This window comes from Liolophura sinensis, chromosome 9 (genome assembly GCF_032854445.1).
Source record: "Liolophura sinensis isolate JHLJ2023 chromosome 9, CUHK_Ljap_v2, whole genome shotgun sequence".
NCBI classification, from domain to species: Eukaryota; Metazoa; Mollusca; class Polyplacophora; order Chitonida; family Chitonidae; genus Liolophura; species Liolophura sinensis.
Window position 1 is genome coordinate 7,605,667 of NC_088303.1, and position 21,770 is coordinate 7,627,436.

General features: G+C 38.8%; 1 protein-coding gene across 2 annotated transcripts; it reads left to right on the plus strand.

Annotated features, from left to right (window-relative positions):
- Positions 1–962: 962 nt before the first annotated feature.
- Positions 963–21,200, plus strand: LOC135475115 (multidrug and toxin extrusion protein 2-like). 2 transcript variants are annotated; one of them, XM_064754863.1, is made up of 19 exons: positions 963–1,742; positions 2,041–2,471; positions 2,743–2,855; positions 3,381–3,482; positions 4,216–4,284; positions 4,742–4,790; positions 5,291–5,390; positions 5,605–5,647; positions 6,599–6,643; positions 8,189–8,286; positions 8,619–8,716; positions 11,064–11,177; positions 12,124–12,191; positions 14,395–14,503; positions 15,052–15,127; positions 15,844–15,913; positions 18,508–18,640; positions 20,461–20,555; positions 21,034–21,200. In XM_064754863.1, exons 2-19 carry the CDS (start codon positions 2,150–2,152, stop codon positions 21,190–21,192), a joined length of 1,863 nt encoding a protein of 620 aa, XP_064610933.1. In that variant the 5' UTR covers positions 963–1,742; positions 2,041–2,149; the 3' UTR covers positions 21,193–21,200. The 2 variants fall into 2 exon arrangements, 1 of the variants encoding a protein (XP_064610933.1); XR_010445029.1 differs by lacking the exon at positions 18,508–18,640 and having other exon boundaries at positions 2,086–2,471; positions 21,034–21,089.
- Positions 21,201–21,770: the final 570 nt, after the last annotated feature.

Consider the following 21,770-nt stretch of genomic DNA (forward strand, 5'->3'; position numbering starts at 1 on the left):
TCCAGGAAAGAAGCTTGTAATATTTAAATATAATTTTATGAATATCCAGTTTAAAAGACAAATCAGAAGAGAGATATACAAACACACAGTTTGCTCGTTAGGAGGCACGATCGAGGTTCTGGGTCAAATCAAGTCTCGGACAGAGAATCTTCCTTGCCGACACCCGCTCTTTTGCTTTCTGGTCCTAGGTGGCAATAATCAATCGATTGATCCCGTAGTGCTGTGATCGTAATAGGTTTGTAGGAGATCACTTGCAGAAATATTCTCCAGAACAATGTTAAGCCTTAACAGGAAAACAGGACAGAAATCATGCAGTCGATAAGCCACAGAAGAAAATTGCCCTGACCAGAATACATTAGCTCATCACTCACAATGTTTTATTTGTCTTAATGCTTTTTTTTTGTGCTGAATACGTTTCCAAGGTATATTGGTATATACACATATGTGTTTCATTATGTGGATTTCACTTTGTGGATTCGAACTTGCACAATACAGGGCAACAGTTTGTAAGGGTCGATGGATATAGTCCGTTGGTCTAGACCCCTAGTCCGTTGACAGATCTTTGTATATGCATTTGCATCGTTCAATATGTGTCCATGTGCCTGCATCAGAGTTGGCCTGTTGGATCTACACCCGAGTCAGCTTTTCCTTGATCTTCATTAAATCAATATAGAGCTCAAACTCTTCGATTTTAAGTCTTCTTATAATGCAAACATACACACATAAGAAATTTGCTGCTTCGTATGTCAGAACATTTTAAACTGTTTGTGTCAAAATCTTACAGCACTAGCCGACGTTCATGTGTATAGATAAGTCTATCCCACCGGTGGTAACTCTTCTGTGTGTGGAGGCGTCATAGTGCAGATGTTCATCATAATATGAAATGACAGCCTCAGCAGAAGCCGCATGCAGAATGAGTTAAATGGTCTGAGTCTAATATTTCAGGCTAATGATGGAAATGATTGGTTTTAATTTCAGTGAATCCACACGGATTAGCAGTCAGCATGATTGACTGTTCACAAATTAACTCTGAAATAACCATGCTCAAGTTAAATTTAGAAGCGCATCATGATGTTGTTGTTGATGTTAATTTGTAAAGCCGGGTCCTGCTTTACGTTGGAATAACGTATGACAGATGTCAGTCTTATCCTATCTAACAAATTGGCATTGCTTTCGACCAGTGAGAAGTATACAACCGTAGCTACATATTTATGCCACTGGGATGGTTAGTACTAAACCTGACTACCCTGAAAGTGTGAAATGCGGCTTATTTTGATATGCTGTGTGCAATAGGGTGAGGAAAAAAAATTATATTGTTTCTTCTCTTGCACTAGCCCAGTTGGGTGGCTGCCTATCTGCCTCACGCAGGAAATTTCACAACCTTTACCTCAGGCACCTCTTCTTACAGTTGGTGTTTACAGATTCCCTAAGGTATTTTTTCGTTGGGAATTCATTTTTTTTTTTCGTTTTTGACTCTTTTTTTGTTTTTGTTATTTAAGAATAAGGAAACTGTAGTCATTGGATCTTGTTGTCAACAATTTATCTTTCAATGAGCCAGCATGTGTCTTGCCTGAGGTTCGAACATGAAACAAGGCAGACATCAGTTGCACTTCTCGATTCAAACTTCTCAACAGCTGGATTGTTGTGAAAAAAGGGTTTACTGGTGCGTGTTTTGACGTCTTTTAAAAGTGGATTGTGGAATCACTGGATACCAAACATTAGGATGGACTTTAGTTATAAAGGTTTGTGAAATTTTCTTTGGGTGAGATATGGTGAAGAGCCAGGCCATACGTACCAAGTGATGGGCTCCATTTGCATGCATATGTGTGTGTGTGTGTATGTGTGTGTGTTTTTGTCAAATTTTGTTGCTCATCATTGGTAGAAGGGTACAATCCAGAATTCAAAATTAAGGAGCAGTCCCAAAAAGTTACCTTTCGTGGCTGTTAAGCCATTATTTAAATTTTGTAATTTTATGTCTGTAACTGTTCAGAGGTTTCTGTGAAACGTGAATATCTCTTATGATCATTTTGTAATTGTTAGAAAACATGTGGCTCTTAAATACAATACAAGTATCGGACATGGCAGGTTATCCAGACATGGGGCTGGTCATAGTTCCAGTTCTCACTCAATGAAGACACCATAGAGAGCAATGGGAACCAGACAAGTGGAGAGTCAGGTGTGGACTGAGAGTCAACCTGTGTCGGGCAGTGAGTCCCAGGACTCCATGAAAGCTCTGGGAGGAGAGTTCACTGTGTCAAATTACTCCAGCTCATGTGAGGATGGACTATCTCCATCCCAAGAGGACACACCCAGTCTGTCTATGTCTGAGTTCTCATCACACAGTAACAGCGCTACTGTGCCTCTCATTACTGCTGCCGCCTGCTCTCCATTACCAGTGTGTCCCCAGCCAAACACTCTCCCGCCTGACAAAGCCAGTGGGTATGGGGGCAAAGGTGTGCATAAAAGAAAAGGTAACCATAATATGATTTGAGGAATAAATGAGTACTGCTTGTGTCTTGAAACAGGAATATTATTAAAACAAAAACATGGAGATCAGTCAAATTAAAGAGGTGGATTTTCAGTTTTATTTTCATTTCACTCTTGGATTTGTTTGGCTTGTCTGTAAATTATTAAATGAAGTAAGTTGGTTTCACCTAATTGACATGTTAGACTTTATGTACATGTGTTATGGCTTTATCACACATGTACAGTGTTATACTAATAAATGTTTGATTCTGTCAGCCCACAGAGACACAAGGCCGTGGTTTGTGAGGCATTTGTCGACCTGGAGGCAGCACATCCCGTCCAGCTTTAAGAAGGAGTGTAAACTGGTTGTTGACATAGCATGGCCTGTTGTAAGCTATATTTTAAGCATTTACACTTATATTAACCCTTTACACTTATATTAACCCTTGTGCTGCTAGTATAATGAATGATTCTTAAAATAAACATGTACTAGTAATAAAGTCACAATGAAGCCATCATTTGTTTAAAAATATGTTTCTTTGGAGTAAACTGACTGACCCTCCAAAAAAACGCATAACTCCATGGTTTTTATTAATGAAATTTGCTTTTTTTTAACTCTGTTGATGTTAATCTTTTCAAAATTCCTATCTCTTTCATTTCATGTTTTCTGCTTTAGTTTATTGATTTTTTTGATCGTAGTTTTAGACACTCAAGAAAATTTCAATTATACGACAACCACCGGCTTTATAGTGAGGAGATAACATCCATAATTATTTTTGGAATGAATATTTTAGATTCAGGCATAGTGGTTACTGTTGTTAACTGTACCTTTAAGCATATGTCAGGCATCAAAAAAGCCTGAACTTCTGTGGAAAATTTCCTACATTCTCCTATGTTTGGTCCTACTGTTTCAGGTTGTTACGCAGTTTTTGCAATTCACTCTTCAGTTGACAAGTGCTGTATTTTGTGGACATCTGGGTGAAATTTACCTAGATGCTATTGCTTTGGGAAACTTGGTGAGTGAGTTTGAGGTTCTGCATATCACACACAATGTTGCCCTATCCACACTGTACATTCAGTACACAGTTGGGCACTTTCATGTGTAAGGCATTGTAAGACATACATCGGCCTCCGTGGTCAAGGTGTCTAGTACGCCAGCTCGTCCCAATTACCCAGGAACCTCTCACTAATGCAGTAGCTATGAGTTCAAGCTCATGCTGGCCCCCAGCTGTGTATGGGCGCGGGTAGAGGGCAGTTTCCTCCCATCGTAATGCTTGCCGCCGTGGTATAAGTGAAATGTTCTAGAGTAAGGCGTGAAACACAAGGAATTGAATAAATATAAGGCATGCATGTAAATTAAAAAAGTTATTTTAACCCTACATGTGTAACGGGAGCAGCTTTCCAGTGCTTATACTAGCATAAGCTAGCTGGAATTTCCCTCTAGCTCAGTTGGTAGAGCACTGGACTTTGACTGCTGAGACCCGAGTTTGAATCGTGGTGTGACCCACATAGTGAAATAATTCAACCATTACACTGGTGGCATGTTCAGCAGTAGTCAGATCGCACCTATGAATAGACAACACCTTGCAACTTGACTAACATTCAGACCATTCAAGATATTAATACTTTGCCATTCATAGACCAGCATTCCACAACAACCAAGGTAGATTGGAGTGTATTGTCAATGTTTCTTCTTTCAGGATTAATAATGGATTTTTGATTTACACATAACATGTACATGTGTTTCAGGTTGTGAACACCTGTGGTACATCTGTGCTGATTGGATTAGGCTGTGCATGTGATACGCTGTTTGCTCAGGTACGAATAAATTCTGGAGATGCACTGGACATCATCATATGGACAACAGAAAGCATTTATACTTAAAGTTACTATTAAAATCTTCGTCTTTTTGTGTAATATTTACTCATTTATATGCATGCAAGTAAGCTATTAAATGCCAAGTTTGATAAATACCAAGAAAATTATGACGTCATTGTAAAAAAGAAAAAACAATGTTTGAGCATTCTAGTTGCCATTTTCCCAGGAGGTGTAATAATTGTGTTGACTAGCATAAAGAGAGATGAGAATTTTCAGCTGCTGTTGAGTTAAATCAGAATTGCCAAAGTATCCATTTTAGTCTTTGACCAACATGGGCGAAAGTCATCGATTTGATGATGGGGTCAGCTAGAAGAAGAAATTTCAGCTGATTTTGATGGAATAGCTTCTCTTGCCTGTACAATGTTAAGCGTCTCATGCCTTACTGTGTTTATTGCAGACTTTTGGTAGTGCTAACAAGAAGAAAATGGGCCTAGTCCTGCAGAGAGGTATAAAAGTTTTATTTTTATAACTTTTCAGTATTTACATACCATAATAGTTGTAAGCTATCACTGTATATAGTTTGAATTTGCTCTTGCTTTCTGGTCTACAGTGCTATTCTCCAGCCCACCAGCTGTTTGTAAATGATGCCACATACTCAATGTAGACGTCTCCTGCATCCGCCGCATGGTTGTAATGAAGTGTTCCATGAATCATCTGTACTCTGAAGTGTATGGCTTCTCCCACTTTTTTGCCATGCTTTTTATACAGATATTAAAGCTTCAATGAAGTGGAGACGTGGCGTTAAGCAATAATCATTCATGTAAAACTTAATTGTCATAATATATTGGAGTGAAATATTCCTGAGGATACAGAAAAACGCTAATCAGTTAAAGTTCATAAATAGGCACAAATGTTTGTGACTGACTGGTTAATACATACATTGTACCTGAATGAATCACCTTGCTTTTCCACGTCTGTAAGTTTTCATTGTTCACTCTATTTGCAGGTTTACTGATCTTACTGCTGAGTTGCCTCCCCTGCTGGGCTCTCCTCATTAACACTGAGAACCTACTGTCAAGGACTGGTCAGGATAAACACATAGCCAGGTAACATTACACATATGGGTACATTGTGGGTTGCCACAATTCCCAATAAATATTCACTTTAAAAATATAAATATCAAGGTAAAGATAAGACAGAGAACTTTTATTAAACACTGAATGAATAATGAACCAGTGAGTTATTTGATGGGTATGATGACAAAAACAGTGACACTGTTCACATTGTGCCAGAGCCGATGGGTATTGTTTTTGTTTTTAGGTTAGCGGGTCAGTTTGCTATGGTCTCCATCCCAGTATTACCTGTGAGTACAAATATACATTTTTCAACAGTCAGAAAAATCCAAACCTCAATAGTGGGATTGTTTTGATACAAGGTCTGTATGATACCGGATCCACAGACTCCTCATCTAGTTCCCTTCCACCATAATGCTGGCTGTTGTCGTATAAGTGTAAAAAGCTGATATCTCCAAACCCAGCAAAATCCTTCACAATGGATGACAGTAAATATGACTGCTCTCAAGTGATCTGCGAGCTTTACAATCCTGTCCCTCATATTTATAGAGGCAACGTAAAGAAAAATTCTGGATAGTTTGATCATAAACATGTTTACAACACTGATACATATTTACAGAATGTATACTCTATGTACAATGACACTAAAGTCATGAACACAGTCAACTTTTTGTAATAACATTTCCTTGTTTGTTTAACGTAATATTTTCATGCATGATGTGCACTTACTGATTTGGTACTTGAGGTAATTTAGAATATGGGGTATTTCCACTGGGTTTAAGAGGATGCACGCATTTGTCATTAAAGTTGCTTATGTTTTAAATAGATACGTCCATAGGAAGAATTTCAAATTCAGTTAAAAATATTAGAGGACATACACAGCATTTATTAGTCTGAGCTAAGATGAAGCATCCTATACAGATGTAATAGTCACCAGTTTCAGGCTTAGTAGAATATATTATTTGTCTTCAGAACTGCATTGACATCTTGCATGCATGTCAAATTAAATATTAAGATACAACTAAATGTACAAATATATTTCCAAACTTTTTGCTCTAAAACATTAATCAACAAGGGCTTTATGAAAACCTTAAATCAGCCAACAGATTTTTAGGCATTTAGGCTTGAAGCCAGGGTGGGAATAAAATACACACGAAATAATAAGACAATGGCCATTTTATACTTTTATCCGTATGTGACATACTCTATAGCAGTTAAATTTTCTGGTTTATAATTTCCAGGGAGAAGCCATCCATCTTGTCCTTACCAAGTACCTGCATTCTCAGGTAAAGTATACCGGCTCTGTTCCAGGCTTTCATGTACATTTACTGTACAGTATATCACCGGGTCTGTTCCAAGCCTTTATGTACATTCTCAGGTAGAGTATACCACTGGGTCAGACCTTCATGTACATTTACTGTACATTCTGAGGTAAAGTATACCACCGGGTCTGTTCTAAGCCTTCATGTACATTTACTGTACATTCTGAGGTAAAATATACCACCAGGTCTGTTCCAAGCCTTCATGTACATTTACTGTACATTCTGAGGTAAAGTATACCACAGGGTCTGTTCCAGGCCTTTATGTACGTTTACTGTATATTTTGAGGTAAAGTATACCACCGGGTATGTTCCAAGCCTTCATGTACATTTACTGTACATTCTGAGGTAAAGTATACCACCGGGTCTGTTCCAATCCTACATGTACATTTACTGTACATTCTGAGGTAAAGTATACCTCCGGGTCTGTTCCAGGCCTTTATGTACATTTACTGTACATTTTCAGGTAAAGTATACCACCAGGTCTGTTCCAAGCCTTTATGTACATTTACTGTACATTCTGAGGTAAAGTATACCACCGGGTCTGTTCCAAGCCTACATGTACATTTACTGTACATTCTGAGGTAAAGTATACCACTGGGTCTGTTCCAGGCCTTTATGTACATTTACTGTACATTTTCAGGTAAAGTATACCACCAGGTCTGTTCCAAGCCTTTATGTACATTTACTGTACATTCTGAGGTAAAGTATACCACCGGGTCTGTTCCAGGCCTTTATGTACATTTACTGTACATTCTGAGGTAAAGTATACCACCAGGTCTGTTCCAAGCCTTTATGTACATTTACTGTACATTCTGAGGTAAAGTATACCACCGGGTCTATTCCAAGCCTTCATGTACATTTACTGTACATTCTGAGGTAAAGTATACCACCAGGTCTGTTCCAAGCCTACATGTACATTTACTGTACATTCTGAGGTAAAGTATACCACCTAGTTTGTTCCAAGCCTTCATATACATTTACTGTAGATTTGCAGCTATGCAAATGCATGGAAGGTATTCAATGAGGTTTAAAAAATTACATCATGATCACAAATTTTAAGACATACATTTTACCAGGTGCAGGTTCAAATCTGGTCTTGAACAGGGTATGTGGAGATTACACGTACTACTGCTCTTACTGTTTGTGGTGTCTTGATAATAGTAAGCCATCACCAGCCCTCATTTTGCCGTTTGCATGGCGTATTAAACATTCATTGAAGACCACTTGTCTTTCACCAATATGGTGTGCAAATCTGCATGTCACATGTGGGAATGTTCATCAGAAACTTGTCAGTTTTTGGTGGTTTACTCTTGGCACCAAGGTTTCCCCCATCTGTATACTGATCGCCAATGTATAAGTGAAACTTCTGGAGCATAACGTCAAAAAAACAGCTCAATAAATTATATCAAAAATATATATGTGTAGTTTTTGGATTTCTGCTTAGAAAGTGCCAGCAAAGAAGTTACTGAGCTTGTATAAAAACGCACACTGCTTTTTATCTGTTTTCAGAGTATTGTTGTGCCAAGTATGGTGATTTTCTTTGTGGTGAACTTGGCCAATTTTGGGCTTCATGCTGTCCTTATTTTTGGACTTGGTCTTGGTGTTGTGTGAGTATAACATTAAATAGAACATGTACATATATGTATGGAAAAGGGCCTGTTTGACGACCATATCCATATGTAACTACTGTGGCAGTCTCTGCGACATGGTTCATCTCGCGATGGTAGTTTACATATGTACATGTACATGTACAATTTGTACCCAGGGTGTTGAATGGGCCCCCATGCAGTGCCCTAATCTCGAACATCGCACCCTGATCTTAACCTAAAACCCTATTTCCTTTTTTGTCTCTTTCTTTACATAATGAATAGACAGACAATGGTGTTAACTGTGAACTTGTCTAATAACAGGCTCATGCTCTTTAGTGTTTGTGTTTCAGAGGGGCTGCCATCTCTGTCTCTCTCTCCCACTGGCTTGTCTGCATTCTGCATGTCATATTTATCAAACTGAGTCGAGTCTATAAATCAACCTGGGACGGTAAGCAATCCTCACAGCTGTATCTACCTGTAGCAAGTCTCGAGCATGTCCTAATAACTGACACAAGTCATCTGTGATGTGGCCAGAGAATTTTTATATGAAGCTGTTTATTTTTTGATAGATTTACATACATATATATACAATGTAGTTTTGCAAAAATGTGATAGTGATAGTGTCCAGTTTTTGTACTTTAGTAACTCTGAATAATGATGTAATTTTTTGATATTGTATTTTTTTTTTAATATTATTTTACTTTATTTTGACATTCCTGACAATGACAGGATAGCTTGCTGAAGTACAGTATCAAAATAGGAATATGACTTCAACATTCAGAGTTACACTGATTTTGTTCCATGATCTGAAAACTGATCTGTGGTTCTACTTCGTTTGGACTTGAAGTTTCTGCTCTATCAGGTTTTTATTTTAGAGTAAAACATATTAGGTTTCTCATCAAGAACCCTTTAATAGGATCCAGAAATAAATGGTTTATATGCCAGCAACCTGTGGATGGTTGTGTGTTTATAAATGGTTTACAGCTGAAGACAGAATTAACACTGATTGGTTGACAGTAGGGATGGGGCATCCTGGTTGACAGTAGGGACTGGGCATCCTGGTTGCCAGTAGGGACGGGACATCCTGGTTGACAGTAGGGACGGGGCATCCTGGTTGACAGTAGGGACGGGGCATCCTGGTTGACAGTAGGGACGGGGCATCCTGGTTGACAGTAGGGACGGGACATCCTGGTTAACAGTAGGGACGAGGCATCCCGGTTGACAGTAGGGACGGGGCATCCCGGTTGACAGTAGGGACGGGGCATCCCGATTGACAGTAGGGACGGGGCATCCCGGTTGACAGTAGGGACGGGGCATCCCGGTTGACAGTAGGGACGGGGCATCCCGGTTGACAGTAGGGACGGGACATCCCGGTTGACAGTAGGGACGGGGCATCCCGGTTGACAGTAGGGACGAAGCATCCCGGTTGACAGTAGGGACGTGGCATCCCGGTTGACAGTAGAGACGGGGCACCCCGGTTGACAGTAGGGACGTGGCATCCCGGTTGACAGTAGGGACGGGGCATCTCGGTTGACAGTAGGGACGAAGCATCCCGGTTGACAGTAGGGACGGGACATCTCGGTTGACAGTAGGGACGGGGCATCCCGGTTGACAGTAGGGACGGGACATCCCAGTTGACAGTAGGGACGGGGCATCCTGGTTGACAGTAGGGACGGGGCATCCTGGTTGAAAGTAGGGACGGGACATCCTGGATTTGATTTATTTATTTATTTATTTATTTGATTGGTGTTTTACGTCGTGCTCAAGAATATTTCACTTATACGACCACAGCCAGCATTATCGTGGGAAGAAACCTGGCACAGCCCGGGGGAAACCCACAACCATCCGCAGATTGCTGGAAGACCTTCCCACTTACGGCCAGAGAGGAAGCCAGCATGAACTGGGCTTGAACTCATAGCGACCGCATTGGTGAGAGGCTCCTGGGTCATTACGCTGCGCTAGCGCGCTAACCATCCTGTATTTGAACGGCTATATCTAATACTGCATTTTAACTCATATTCTTAGACTTTTTAAAAAGGAATCAAATGCATTCAGTGTTAAAGATACATGTACATGTGGCTTTTATGGACCACAATGCCAGTGGCGATTCTTGATATATCCTTTCATCATGAACTATGAGATTTTGTTGGGTAATTTGAGTTCAGTTAAATTATATGTAACATGTTTCAACCAATCACACGCCATTGCGAAGGACACATTGTGACCGATCAGATTATCTGTCTTATATGTGCACTATTGAAAATGTGTTCTGACAGATTTTATTGGATGATCCAGCTAATAGTAAACTGTAACTTGGTCAAAATGTTTGTAGTATTTGACAAAATCAAGGGTTTGTCTGTATCGAAGCAAAAATGAACAGTTGGCACTGTTAAAGTGCCAGTGCTATATACTCTTAATCACATCACGTTTTTTTTTATTTATTTCTTTATATTCACCTAGAGTTTAACTTTTTGTGAACATTTATTTATTTAATCCTTTATTCATGGGTAATAAAAGCTATACCAACATTCACAGCTGTGTTTACAGTGGAAAAATCTTCTTGTCAGAGTACCTTAACACGAGCTGTAATCCTCATAATTGAATTTGAACATTGAAATGCATTGTTTGATCTTCAGAATTAAAAAAAAAAATCCCCTAAGATGTGGCAAAGGGAAAGTGTTTTTACACAAAACTTTCTGGTGTCGGTGTGATGAAGCTTTCTTTGTTTAACTTCCTTTCACTTTGAGAATGAATCACAGAAGTATGAGATGCTGGTACTGCGTGAATGTTTACAGGCTGGAAGGTTGGGTGCTTCCACAACTGGTGGGATTTCCTCAAGCTAGCTCTCCCTGGCCTCTTCATGGTCTGCCTACAGTGGTGGTGCTTTGAGATCTTTACAGTGCTAGCAGGTGGGTGTAGGAATCACAGCAGGCATGAATATTGGAGTTGATTTATCCCTTTAATGTTTTGCCTCATACTCAAGATTATTTGACTTATATGACATTAAGAGTGTTCAGAGCCATTGTGCTGCTCAAGCACTTTAATCCCTTGGCAACAGAGCAACCTCCCCACCGGTGAATAATCGAGCAAATGTGATAAGAAGATATACGAGGAATTCATATCACATTTGACCTGTTTTAAAATGTTTCCAGGTCAACAGTGATTGCTTACTTACCCAAGGGCTGAATTTTGATTGAAAACCAATATGAAATAGAGCATATTCCTTGGGAATATTGATTTTTAATCATAATTCAGAGCTCTTGCTGGCTTTTCAACTGTTAAAACAGCCCTTGGGTAAGTAAGCAATCACTGTTGAACTGGAAACATTTTAATCCAGTACCAGACAGAATGAAGCAGTCAGCTTGGGTTATATTTGGCAGACTAGAAATAAAATTTCTGACGATTTTGTAAAAAGAAACGGTGATTACAACCCTTATTATACCTATGTACATTTCTCTTCTCCTCCTTAAAATAAACCATGTCACGTGGGGCTGAGGAATTTATGATGTCAAACATACCATGGTGCATTACTTGTATTTTTGCTTGTGACAACAGTTATACAACAACTGTCGCGATGTTTCAATTTGCACATGCAATAATTATATTTGTTATACGTGTGTAATACTTCAGTTTCGACAAGTAATGGACAAAAAATAATGTTGTATTTGATTGGCACCTAGGGGATATTTTGTAGATGTCTTTTTCTCCTATACTACAGTTATGGATATTTTACTGCTTTGAGATTTTTTACTTTATTCATGTCAAGACTCAATATATACCAAAGTATAATATATATCAAAGTATACCAAATGCCCTTACAAATACCCTAAGTGCATTTGACATTCTTGTCTCCAGGTTTGTTGGGTCCAGAAGAGCTAGCTGCCCATTCCATAGTCTATCAGTTGGGGGCCTTCCTTTACATGGTACTGTATATCTGCATGTACATCATCATACACGTGGTCAGCATATATATCAAACTAGTACATGGTGAGCAGTGTGGCCAGAGTTTAACGAGTTTCATTAATCCAGCAACTTTAAATGTTATTTAGATTAACATACTTTGATTCCTGTAAAATTTGAGATCGATATTAGTAATGATGAAAGTGGGATATTACCTTTCTTTACCAGCCTTTGGGAAAAGTAAAGATATGAGTATGTTGTTCATTATGGATGGTTTAACCATGTGAGAAAAAAGAAACTCAGTGTTTCTGCTAGAATTACATGTATATTGGCTAAAATGAACAGACCAGGTGTCACGAATTTTAGAAGAAATAGGATATTGGCTATTGGCTCCCTTTCATTCTTATGTGTATGAAGCGAGTGACCACAGTCCATGGATTAGAGAGGATAACTTGGTCTGGAGAGATTTCGTGTGCGCTAAACCTCTACCATGGGCAGCTCTTGAGAAGTTTGTGGCTTTAGGAGGTGCACAAAGCTTGCCTTCCCTAAATGTGACATGGCCACAATTTGGCTGAAATATTGTACAGTGTATGTAATGAAGCAGTCTTGAATATTGCAAAAACGCCATGAATAATATTATTCAAAGTAGATGGTTTGTTTTGGTTTTTATCATACCTCCACTTTGGTAGCTCTTCTTAGTGTTATGTACTGTCCATTTAACACACATTACACATTGATGTAGGTATGTAAAAGCTGAATAAAATTCCACCCGTGTACTTTTTAAATGTGAAGTACATGTACGTGTAGTCAGACATCATGAAATATCTGTTACCATGTGTACATGTAGGCAAACATTATGATGTAACTTACCATATGTACGTGTGGTCAGACAGTATGATATATCTGTTACCACTTATACATGTAGTCAGACAGCATGATATAACTGTTACCACATGTACTTGTAGTCAGACAGTATATATCTGTTACTACATGTATATGTAGTCAGACAGCATGATATAACTGTTACCACATGTACATGTAGTCAGGCAGCATGATATATCTACCACATGTACGTATAGGCAGACAGTATGATATATCTGTTACCACATGTACATGTAGTCAGACAGCATGATATATCTGTTACCACACGTACTTGTAGTCAGACAGTATGATATATCTGTTACTACATGTATATGTAGTCAGACAGCATGATATAACTGTTACCACATGTACATGTAGTCAGACAGTATGGTATAACTGTTACCACATGTACATGTATTCAGGCAGCATGATGTAACTGTTACCACATGTACATGTAGTCAGACAGTATGATTTAATTGTTACCACATGCACGTGTAGTCAGACAGTATTATGTAACTGTTACCACATATACATGTAGTCAGACAGCATGATGTAACTGTTACCACATGTATGTGTGGTCAGACTGTATGATATATCTGACGGTACGATATATCTGTTACCACATGTAGTCAGACAGTATGATATATTTGTTACCACATGTACATGTAGTCAGGCAGCATGATGTAACTGTTAGCACATGTAGATGTAGTCATACAGTATGATATGTCTGTTACCACATGTACATGTAGTCAGACAGCATGATATAACTGTTACCACATGTACATGTAGTCAGACAGTATGATATATCTGTTACCACATGTACATGTAGTCAGGCAGCATGATGTAACTGTTACCATTTGTATGTGTGGTCAGACAGTATGATTTATGTGTTACCACATGCACGTGTAGTCAGCATGATATAACTGGTACTACATGTACGTGTGGTCAGATGGTATGATATATCTGTTACCACATGTAGATGTAGTCAGACAGCATGATATAACTGTTACCACATGTACATGTAGTCAGACAGTATGATGTATCTGTTACCACATGTACATGTAGTCAGGCAGCATGATGTAACTGTTACCATTTGTACATGTGGTCAGATGGTATGATATATCTGTTACCACATGTAGGTGTGGCCAGACAGGATGATATATTTGTTAGCACATGTACGTATAGTCAGACCGCATGATGTAACTGTTACCACATGTACATGTAGTCAGACAGCATGATATAACTGTTACCACATGTACATGTAGTCAGACAGTATTACGTAACTGTTACAATGTATACATGTAGTCGGACAGCGTGGTATACTGTAACATTGCCACATGTACATGTACAAGTGTTACCTTGCAGGTTCCCCTAGGGGTGAGTGTATCTGTGTGTATCCGTGTGGGGAACTGTCTAGGGGCTGGAAACCCCACAGCAGCCATCAATACTGCCAAGGCGGCCATGGGATTAGTGGGTGAGTATGGCAGGGTAGACTGTACCTTTCCACTGTGTCCGTGTGTCCATCATTGATCACTCTTGCAGACTTTTGTGTTTCATAACAGTTCACAAAATGGAAAACCTTTTAATTATTTACTTCATTACTAGTGTGATTTGTCCTTGTTTCAAGGAAAACCGTCATTGGTATTCTTTTTGTTTTGTTTTGTTGTTTCATACGTGTACTTTATTGATGATCTCTGGATTCTTTATATAAATCAGTAAAAGCAAAAAAAAGAATGGATATCATTTTGGGGCATCAAAATTAACATGTTTAATTTTACTGGAGAGGTGGCATATTTTTTAATCCACTGAGGTGACATTAATGTCAAGCAGAACCTTGAGCCACTGTTAGGTCAGAAAATGATTGTAGTACAACTTCAGTGTTAGATCATTTTAATTTTCATTTTAATCCAGTTCTCCATATTCCAGTTGGGTGGAGCATTTGTTGTAGAAACTCCTTTCTCACCAGTCATTTTTGGGTTACTGGTCCTGTTCAAAGTTGATGTGCATTTCTCTCTGTTTCAGTGGCCTGGAGCATTGTTATGGCTGCTCTTTTCTTGGTGATAAAGGATTACTGCTCATATGCCTTCACCAATGACAGGTAAGAACTACATGTTTCTGCATATTATGCCCAAGCATGCTATTTCTAAGCTTTCCTTTGATGTTGATTTTGCGACATTTGTGACCATTTGACGGATATTTTGGATTTTTATACAGCATGGTGTCCATTCCAGACAACCTTTATTGGTCATGTGATGTCACATCATTAAAAGAATTACCCATATCTGTCTATGGAACATCTGATTTCTTTATAGAATAATTCAAATAGGTTTACATGGCTCAAAATAATGGCTCAAAACTTTTTGGAAAGTATGGTCTGAAAAGTTCATCTGAGAAAGTATTTTCTGGTTAGAAAAAAAAATGTGAAGAACAATAATTGAAAGAATTTCTGAACTCAGTTCTTTATTGACTTTCATTTGAGGCGCATATTTCTTTTTAATTTATGTACGCTTTGGTTGAGCATCATTTGATAAACAGTGCTTGAATTGCTCAGCTCGTTCATTCATAAACACTCATCACTGAATATGTCAACAGAGTATATTATTAAAAGCTTCTCACCAATGCAATCACTATGAGTTCAAGTCCAGTTCATGCTGGCTTCCTCTTTGGTCAGACAGTGGGAATGTGTTCCAGCAATTTGCGGATGGTCAAGGATTTCCTCCCACCATAATGCTGGCCACTGTTGTATATTCCAGTGAAATATTCGTAAGTGCAACGTACATGTAAAAAGAGTAAACCTCTGCTCCCTGTCTCCAGGTGGGTGGGGGAAGTGGCCTCCAGTCTGGTGCCAATCATGTGCTTGCTGCAGATAGGGGATGCCATACAGGTGAGATGGGGCTCATTTTATGGTATTTTAATATATACAGGTGAAATGAATAATCCAGAAAGTCATTCGATGAGAAAGTGGCTGTTTCATATAAACTAAATCGAAGACCATTCCTGCTGGCACAGAAATATGACTAGAGAAAAAAGTTTCTTTATGCAGCATCACAATGTCCCCATTAATGTTCAGGGTCAGGCATCGATTCCACAAAGCCATTTCTCACTTAAGTGAAAAAATAAAAACTCATTAAAATACTCATTACAGTAAATTAAGTACATCAAATACTGTGATGTACTTAATTTACGCGTGGAACTAGTTTTCGTGGATTTCGCGGCCAATAATTTACTGTGAAAAATAATATCCAATATTGAATCATATACAGGTAGTAGTAATAATGAAGCGAAATCTTTGCCAGGGTAACCGGAGTTGCGCTAAGAAAGCCTGATTGGCCAGCTACAATTTTTAACAGGAGGGAAGGGAAATTATAGTTTAAATATATACAAACTCTGATGCTAAGGTTTGGTGGGTATAAAACATAGTGGGAGTTTATTCATCTGTAGTTTGATCAATCTTCGCTATGCCCATAAATTGAAAAAAAAGTAGACACCAGCACGTGCAGGCTTCTGATGAATGTCTCTCTGATACACGCTATCTCATTGGCTGTGTCTCTCCTGTGGTCCAATGAGTGAGCTTCTAACAAACTGTGAAGTGTGTACAACAACACAATGGCTGTTTGACAGCTAAGGCAATGTTTGCGGTTTCTGACCTGTTACAGAAGAAGATTAAGACTGAAAACAATGCAAAACCGTGTTTCTTGATAAAGAATAAATGACTGGCACATATGAATGGCAAATTTATTTGTTTTTGCATTGAATTGCGCAAAAGTTGACAGGTCACTTTGCCAGGTGTTTAAAAGTGCTCATCAATGATTCGAAAAGAAGTGACACATGTTTGAGTACTGCTCATGGTAGGTGCGAAAGTAATCTTCTTACGTTGTGATAATCCATCCCCCATTGTTTTAATCTCTGATCTAGATCACGAGGATTAGCAACACCCCATGAAACAATGGAGGAATAAAGACACCCATGATGATACCTGTTTGACTTGCTTGAATAATTTTATATCTTGGAAAATTTTAAGATTTGTTTTTCAGTATTCTCTTAAATACGCGAAAATTAATTCTGGTGAACATATTTTTGGAGAAAATCCAGGAAAATAAATTCCCGCAAATAATAAGTACTTTACAGTAGTTTTTAGTGCTAGAAGTGGAGGTTTTGATACACTTGTCTTAGGATAAAACTCATGAGGTGGTCAAAATTTAATATTTCAAGGATCCAAAAATAAACTCTAAAATGGTATTTCAAATTTTGACGTAAGTCAGAAATGGTTTTCTTTGTGGAAAAACGGTATGGCCATGTTGATAGTTCAGGTAGGAACACGTCATCTTCATAAGCTGACATACAGTCACAAAATTTGCTGATGTTTCCGCTACTGGCACTATTACTTACATGGCTACTGGCTCTATTATTTACACTGCTACTGGTACTATTCCTTACTCTGCTACCGGCTCAATTACTTACACGGCTACTGACTCTATTACTTACACTACTACTGATACTATTCCTTACTCTGCCTCTGGCTCTATTACACTATTACTGGCTCTGTTACTTACACTGCTTTTGGCACTATCACTTGTGGCTACGGGCTCTGTTACTTACACGGCTACAGGCTCTATTACTTACACAGCTACTGGCTCTATTACTTGCAAAACTACTGGCTCTGTTACTTACAAAACTACTGGCTCTATTACTTACCAAACTACTGGCTCTATTACTTACAAAACTACTGGCTCTATTAGTTTGCATGGCTACTGGCTCTATTATTTACATGGATACTGGTCTGTTACTTACATGGCTACTGGCTCTATTACTTACACTGCTACTGGTACTATTCCTTACTCTGCTACTGGCTCTATTACACTGTTACTGGCTTTGTTACTTACACTGCTACTGGCACTATTACTTACATGGCTACTGTCTCTTTTACTTACACTGCTACTGGCTCTATTACTTACATGGCTAATGTCTCTATTACTTACACTGCTACAGGCTGTATTACTTACACTGTTGATGGCTCTGTTACCTATACTGTTACGGGCACTATTCCTTATACTGCTACTGGCTGTATTACTTACACTGCTATTGGCTCTATTACTTACACTGCTACTGGCTCTGTTACTTACATTGCTACTTGCTCTATTACTTAGACCGCTGGTGTCTCTATAACTTACACTGTTACTTACACTGTTACTGGCTTTGTTACATACAAAGCTGCTGGCTCTATTACTTACTGTCCTACTGGCTCACTGCTGCTGTCTCTATTAATTACACTGCTGCAGGTTCTGTTACTGACAGTGTGTTGATGCTGGTGTGGAGTTGTGGGATTTCATTTGCCTGACATTGACTTCATTTCATATGAATTTCCCTCATTAATACTGATTAATGCTGTTGTTCACATTTCTGTTAGTTACATTTCTGTTTTCATATATATTCCCCATTTATATTAGTTACCCCCATTACCGACTTTGTTACTAACAGTGTGTGGGTGCTGGTGTGGTGTTGGGTTGTGGGAATCAGCGTCTGGGCGCAGCCATCAACCTTGTTTCCTACTACTGTCTCGCTACTCCTCTGGCCTCCATTCTCATGTTTAAAACCTCTCTCAGGATTGTAGGTATGCCACACAAACGTATACATATATTGATGTAGTGCTAGTGCTCATTTCTGTAACTGCGAATGTAACTGGTTTTGTTTTGGGCACTGACTCAATACATATAGATATAAAGTACATCTGTTTAATAATTGTGTACACAATTGAGATGTTTACACCGGCACAAACTTCACTGTTGTTCACAAAGATTGACTTTCATCCGGTGACAATGATGATGCTGCCATTTGTAGTGGTATTGCAACGGAGCCCAACAAAAATTTTGATTGGCTAAAATTCTGGCAAAATGGCTAAATGCATCTACATGTATTTCTGTGGACTATTCATACGCCCAGGTTGAACCCACCATAGAAAAAGCATACAAAGAGTATATCTTTTCAAATAATTAATCAAAAGAACTTTGCGGTAATGGGATGAAATTTGTTACCAAATGTGACAAATCTTTTTATTATTTTTTATATTATCTTCTGCTGGAGACCTTGACCCTTCGTGGACCGCCTCACAAGGCTGTGCACTTCCGCACAATATATAGTTTGCCAAAAAAAGAGATAGAAATTCTTCATTCGCTTAATTTACGTAAATATATTGCATTAGAATTAATCACCTGTGTAGAATGTATTATTACTTACAGGCAGCATTTAAAACTGTAAAAAGGTTTTGAGAGCACGAACGTGAATGAAATTGCAGCGTGTATGAATGCAATCAGAAATATGACGAAGATGGCACATTGCTTAGTTTTTTCATGGATGCAACAGATAACCTGATATGCATTTATACACATGCAGAGAAAATGTCATTATATAAATAATAAGTAGAATATTGCACAGTGAAGGTTGAATACCATAGATATTGTTCTTGTGAAAGGTAGAAATGATAACCTCTCACTCAAACAATATTTATGGTATTCAACTTTCACTGTGCAATATCCTCTATGTTCAGATTCCAGTATCTCTGTCAGACTCGTCTGCAACAGTAGCTACAATAGTAGACAATGACATGTAAGATAACATGTGGGAAATTACAGGGAAATGAAGAGCAGTGGAAGATATTGTGAGAACTGTGCCTGATAATATTGTGAATGTCAACAAAGCATTGTTTTAGTGTTCTGTTGCCATGAAGTACAGTTCATCTCATTCTCTAAGCAAGTATAAAAACCTAAAATGGTGTGGTCTGGGATATACAGGGATGAGAACTTCAGCTGATTTTTAATGGGATTCAGGATTTTCAGAATACCTGATCTAAGATCGAAATGACCAAAACTAATCATTTTATTAATGAAAGTTGGCTACTAGAAGCAATTTTAGCTGATATTGATAAGAAAGAGATTCTTTCTTAAAATATGGATGGCTTTTATCTTCGTGTGCATGTATTATTGATACATGTATTAAATAAACCGGAAACATTTAGAGCTGTTGTAGGAAAATATGATGTTTTTAGTGGTTATGCGTAAAAAACAAAGAAAAAGACACCAAAATCAAGCACCATTACTGGCTATAACCAAGAAGAGTTGCAAGTGTCCTTTCCTTTGGAATACTGCGAGTAACATCATCTTGTGGATTGAGATACAAATAATGCACCTGACCATGATTTTAATTGTTTGATATATTTATCTGTTTATTTGCTTAGTGTTTTATGCTGTAATATTTCTCCTAAATACCAAAGTCTCCAGCACTACATTGGGAGAAACCCATGGCACGCTGCAGGCCTGTGACTGGCAGACCTTCAATTGTCATTTGATATGTATTGTGCTGAGGATGTACATGTAGGCGTGAGGTAGCAGTATGTGTCTGTATATGTATAATGGTGATAGTGGTGATGTTTTGCAGGGGCATGGTGGGGCCTGGCCTTGTGTACAACTTGTCAGGCTATAGCCTTCAGCCTAGTCCTGCTCAAGACAGATTGGCAGAAGACAACCATACAGGTACATGTAAAGTGTACAAGTAACTTGGGGTTGCATTCATACCTCTTTTTGTCATGTATACCAATGCAAGAAGCTACTATCTGATAACAATGTATTCTTTGTGTTTACTTGTCTGTGGCAATCTGGGCAGAAGCGCTTATTGTATTAGGGCTATAAGAATGGCACAATCCACATGATAGGCTATTAACATTCAGCCCATGCACTTATCAGTTTGGCTGCTCCACGTATAGAAACGGATTCAAAAGAGTTTGAATCTTTCTGGTGCCATGATATCCGTTATCTTTTTATTATGTTTTAATGGTTTTAACGACAATGAAATAGATTGAATTTCCTCTGCAAGAAAATCCCTGAGATGTGGATGTAACATGAAAACATGGATGAAAACAAAAGTAGATTCATCTAGAAATGAGGTTATTGCTACCGGGGGAACAACTTGAACCCCAGAAACTAACAGATAAATTTCATTTTGTTTTTTCAGGTTCAGATACATACTGGTGTCAAGAACATGTGTCTCACAAACCATGATGATCCAGGTAGTGTGATATTTTATCCTATGATTGAATCAGTTGACCCTGGGCTCACTATTACAGTGGGTCGTGGGTTCCCCTCTGGCCCTGCTCGATTCCTCCCACCATAATGCTGGCAGCCATTGTATAAGTGAAATGTATGTATTCTTGAGTACGGCGTTAAACATTAATCAAACTAATCATTGGCCATAAATTATCTTGCTCTAGGTGCATGCATTTGAATCACTAGGACACACAAGTTTAGGCTTCAGACCCGGTCTTGAACTGGGAATGTGTAAATTCCCCAGGTCTTCCCAGCTGGGAATGTGTAAATTCCCCAGCTCTCCCCAGCTGGGAATGTGTAAATTCCCCAGCTCTCGCCAGCTGGGAATGTGTAAATTCCCCAGCTCTCGCCAGCTGGGAATCTTCCTAGCTGGGCAAGGTGTAAAATTTCCCAGGTCTCCCCAGCTGGGAATGTGTAAATTCCCCAGGTCTCCCCAGCTGGGAATGTGTAAATTCCCCAGGTCTTCCCAGCTGGGAATGGAATGTGTAAATCCCCAGGTCTCCCCAGCTGGGAATGTGTAAATTCCCAGATCTCCCCAGCTGGGAATGTGTAAATTCCCCAGCTCTTGCCAGCTGGGAATGTGTAAATTCCCCAGGTCTTCCCAGCTGGGAATGTGTAAATTCCCTAGGTCTTCCTAGCTGGCAA

Excerpts from the sequence above, each read along its gene's own strand:
- LOC135475115 (XM_064754863.1), top strand. The coding sequence starts at position 2,150 with ATGGGAACCAGACAAGTGGAGAGTCAGGTGTGGACTGAGAGTCAACCT. Across the intron at positions 3,483-4,215 it reads CTATTGCTTTGGGAAACTTG|GTTGTGAACACCTGTGGTAC; the intron begins GTGAGTGAGTTT and ends CATGTGTTTCAG. Across the intron at positions 5,648-6,598 it reads TCTCCATCCCAGTATTACCT|GGAGAAGCCATCCATCTTGT; the intron begins GTGAGTACAAAT and ends TATAATTTCCAG.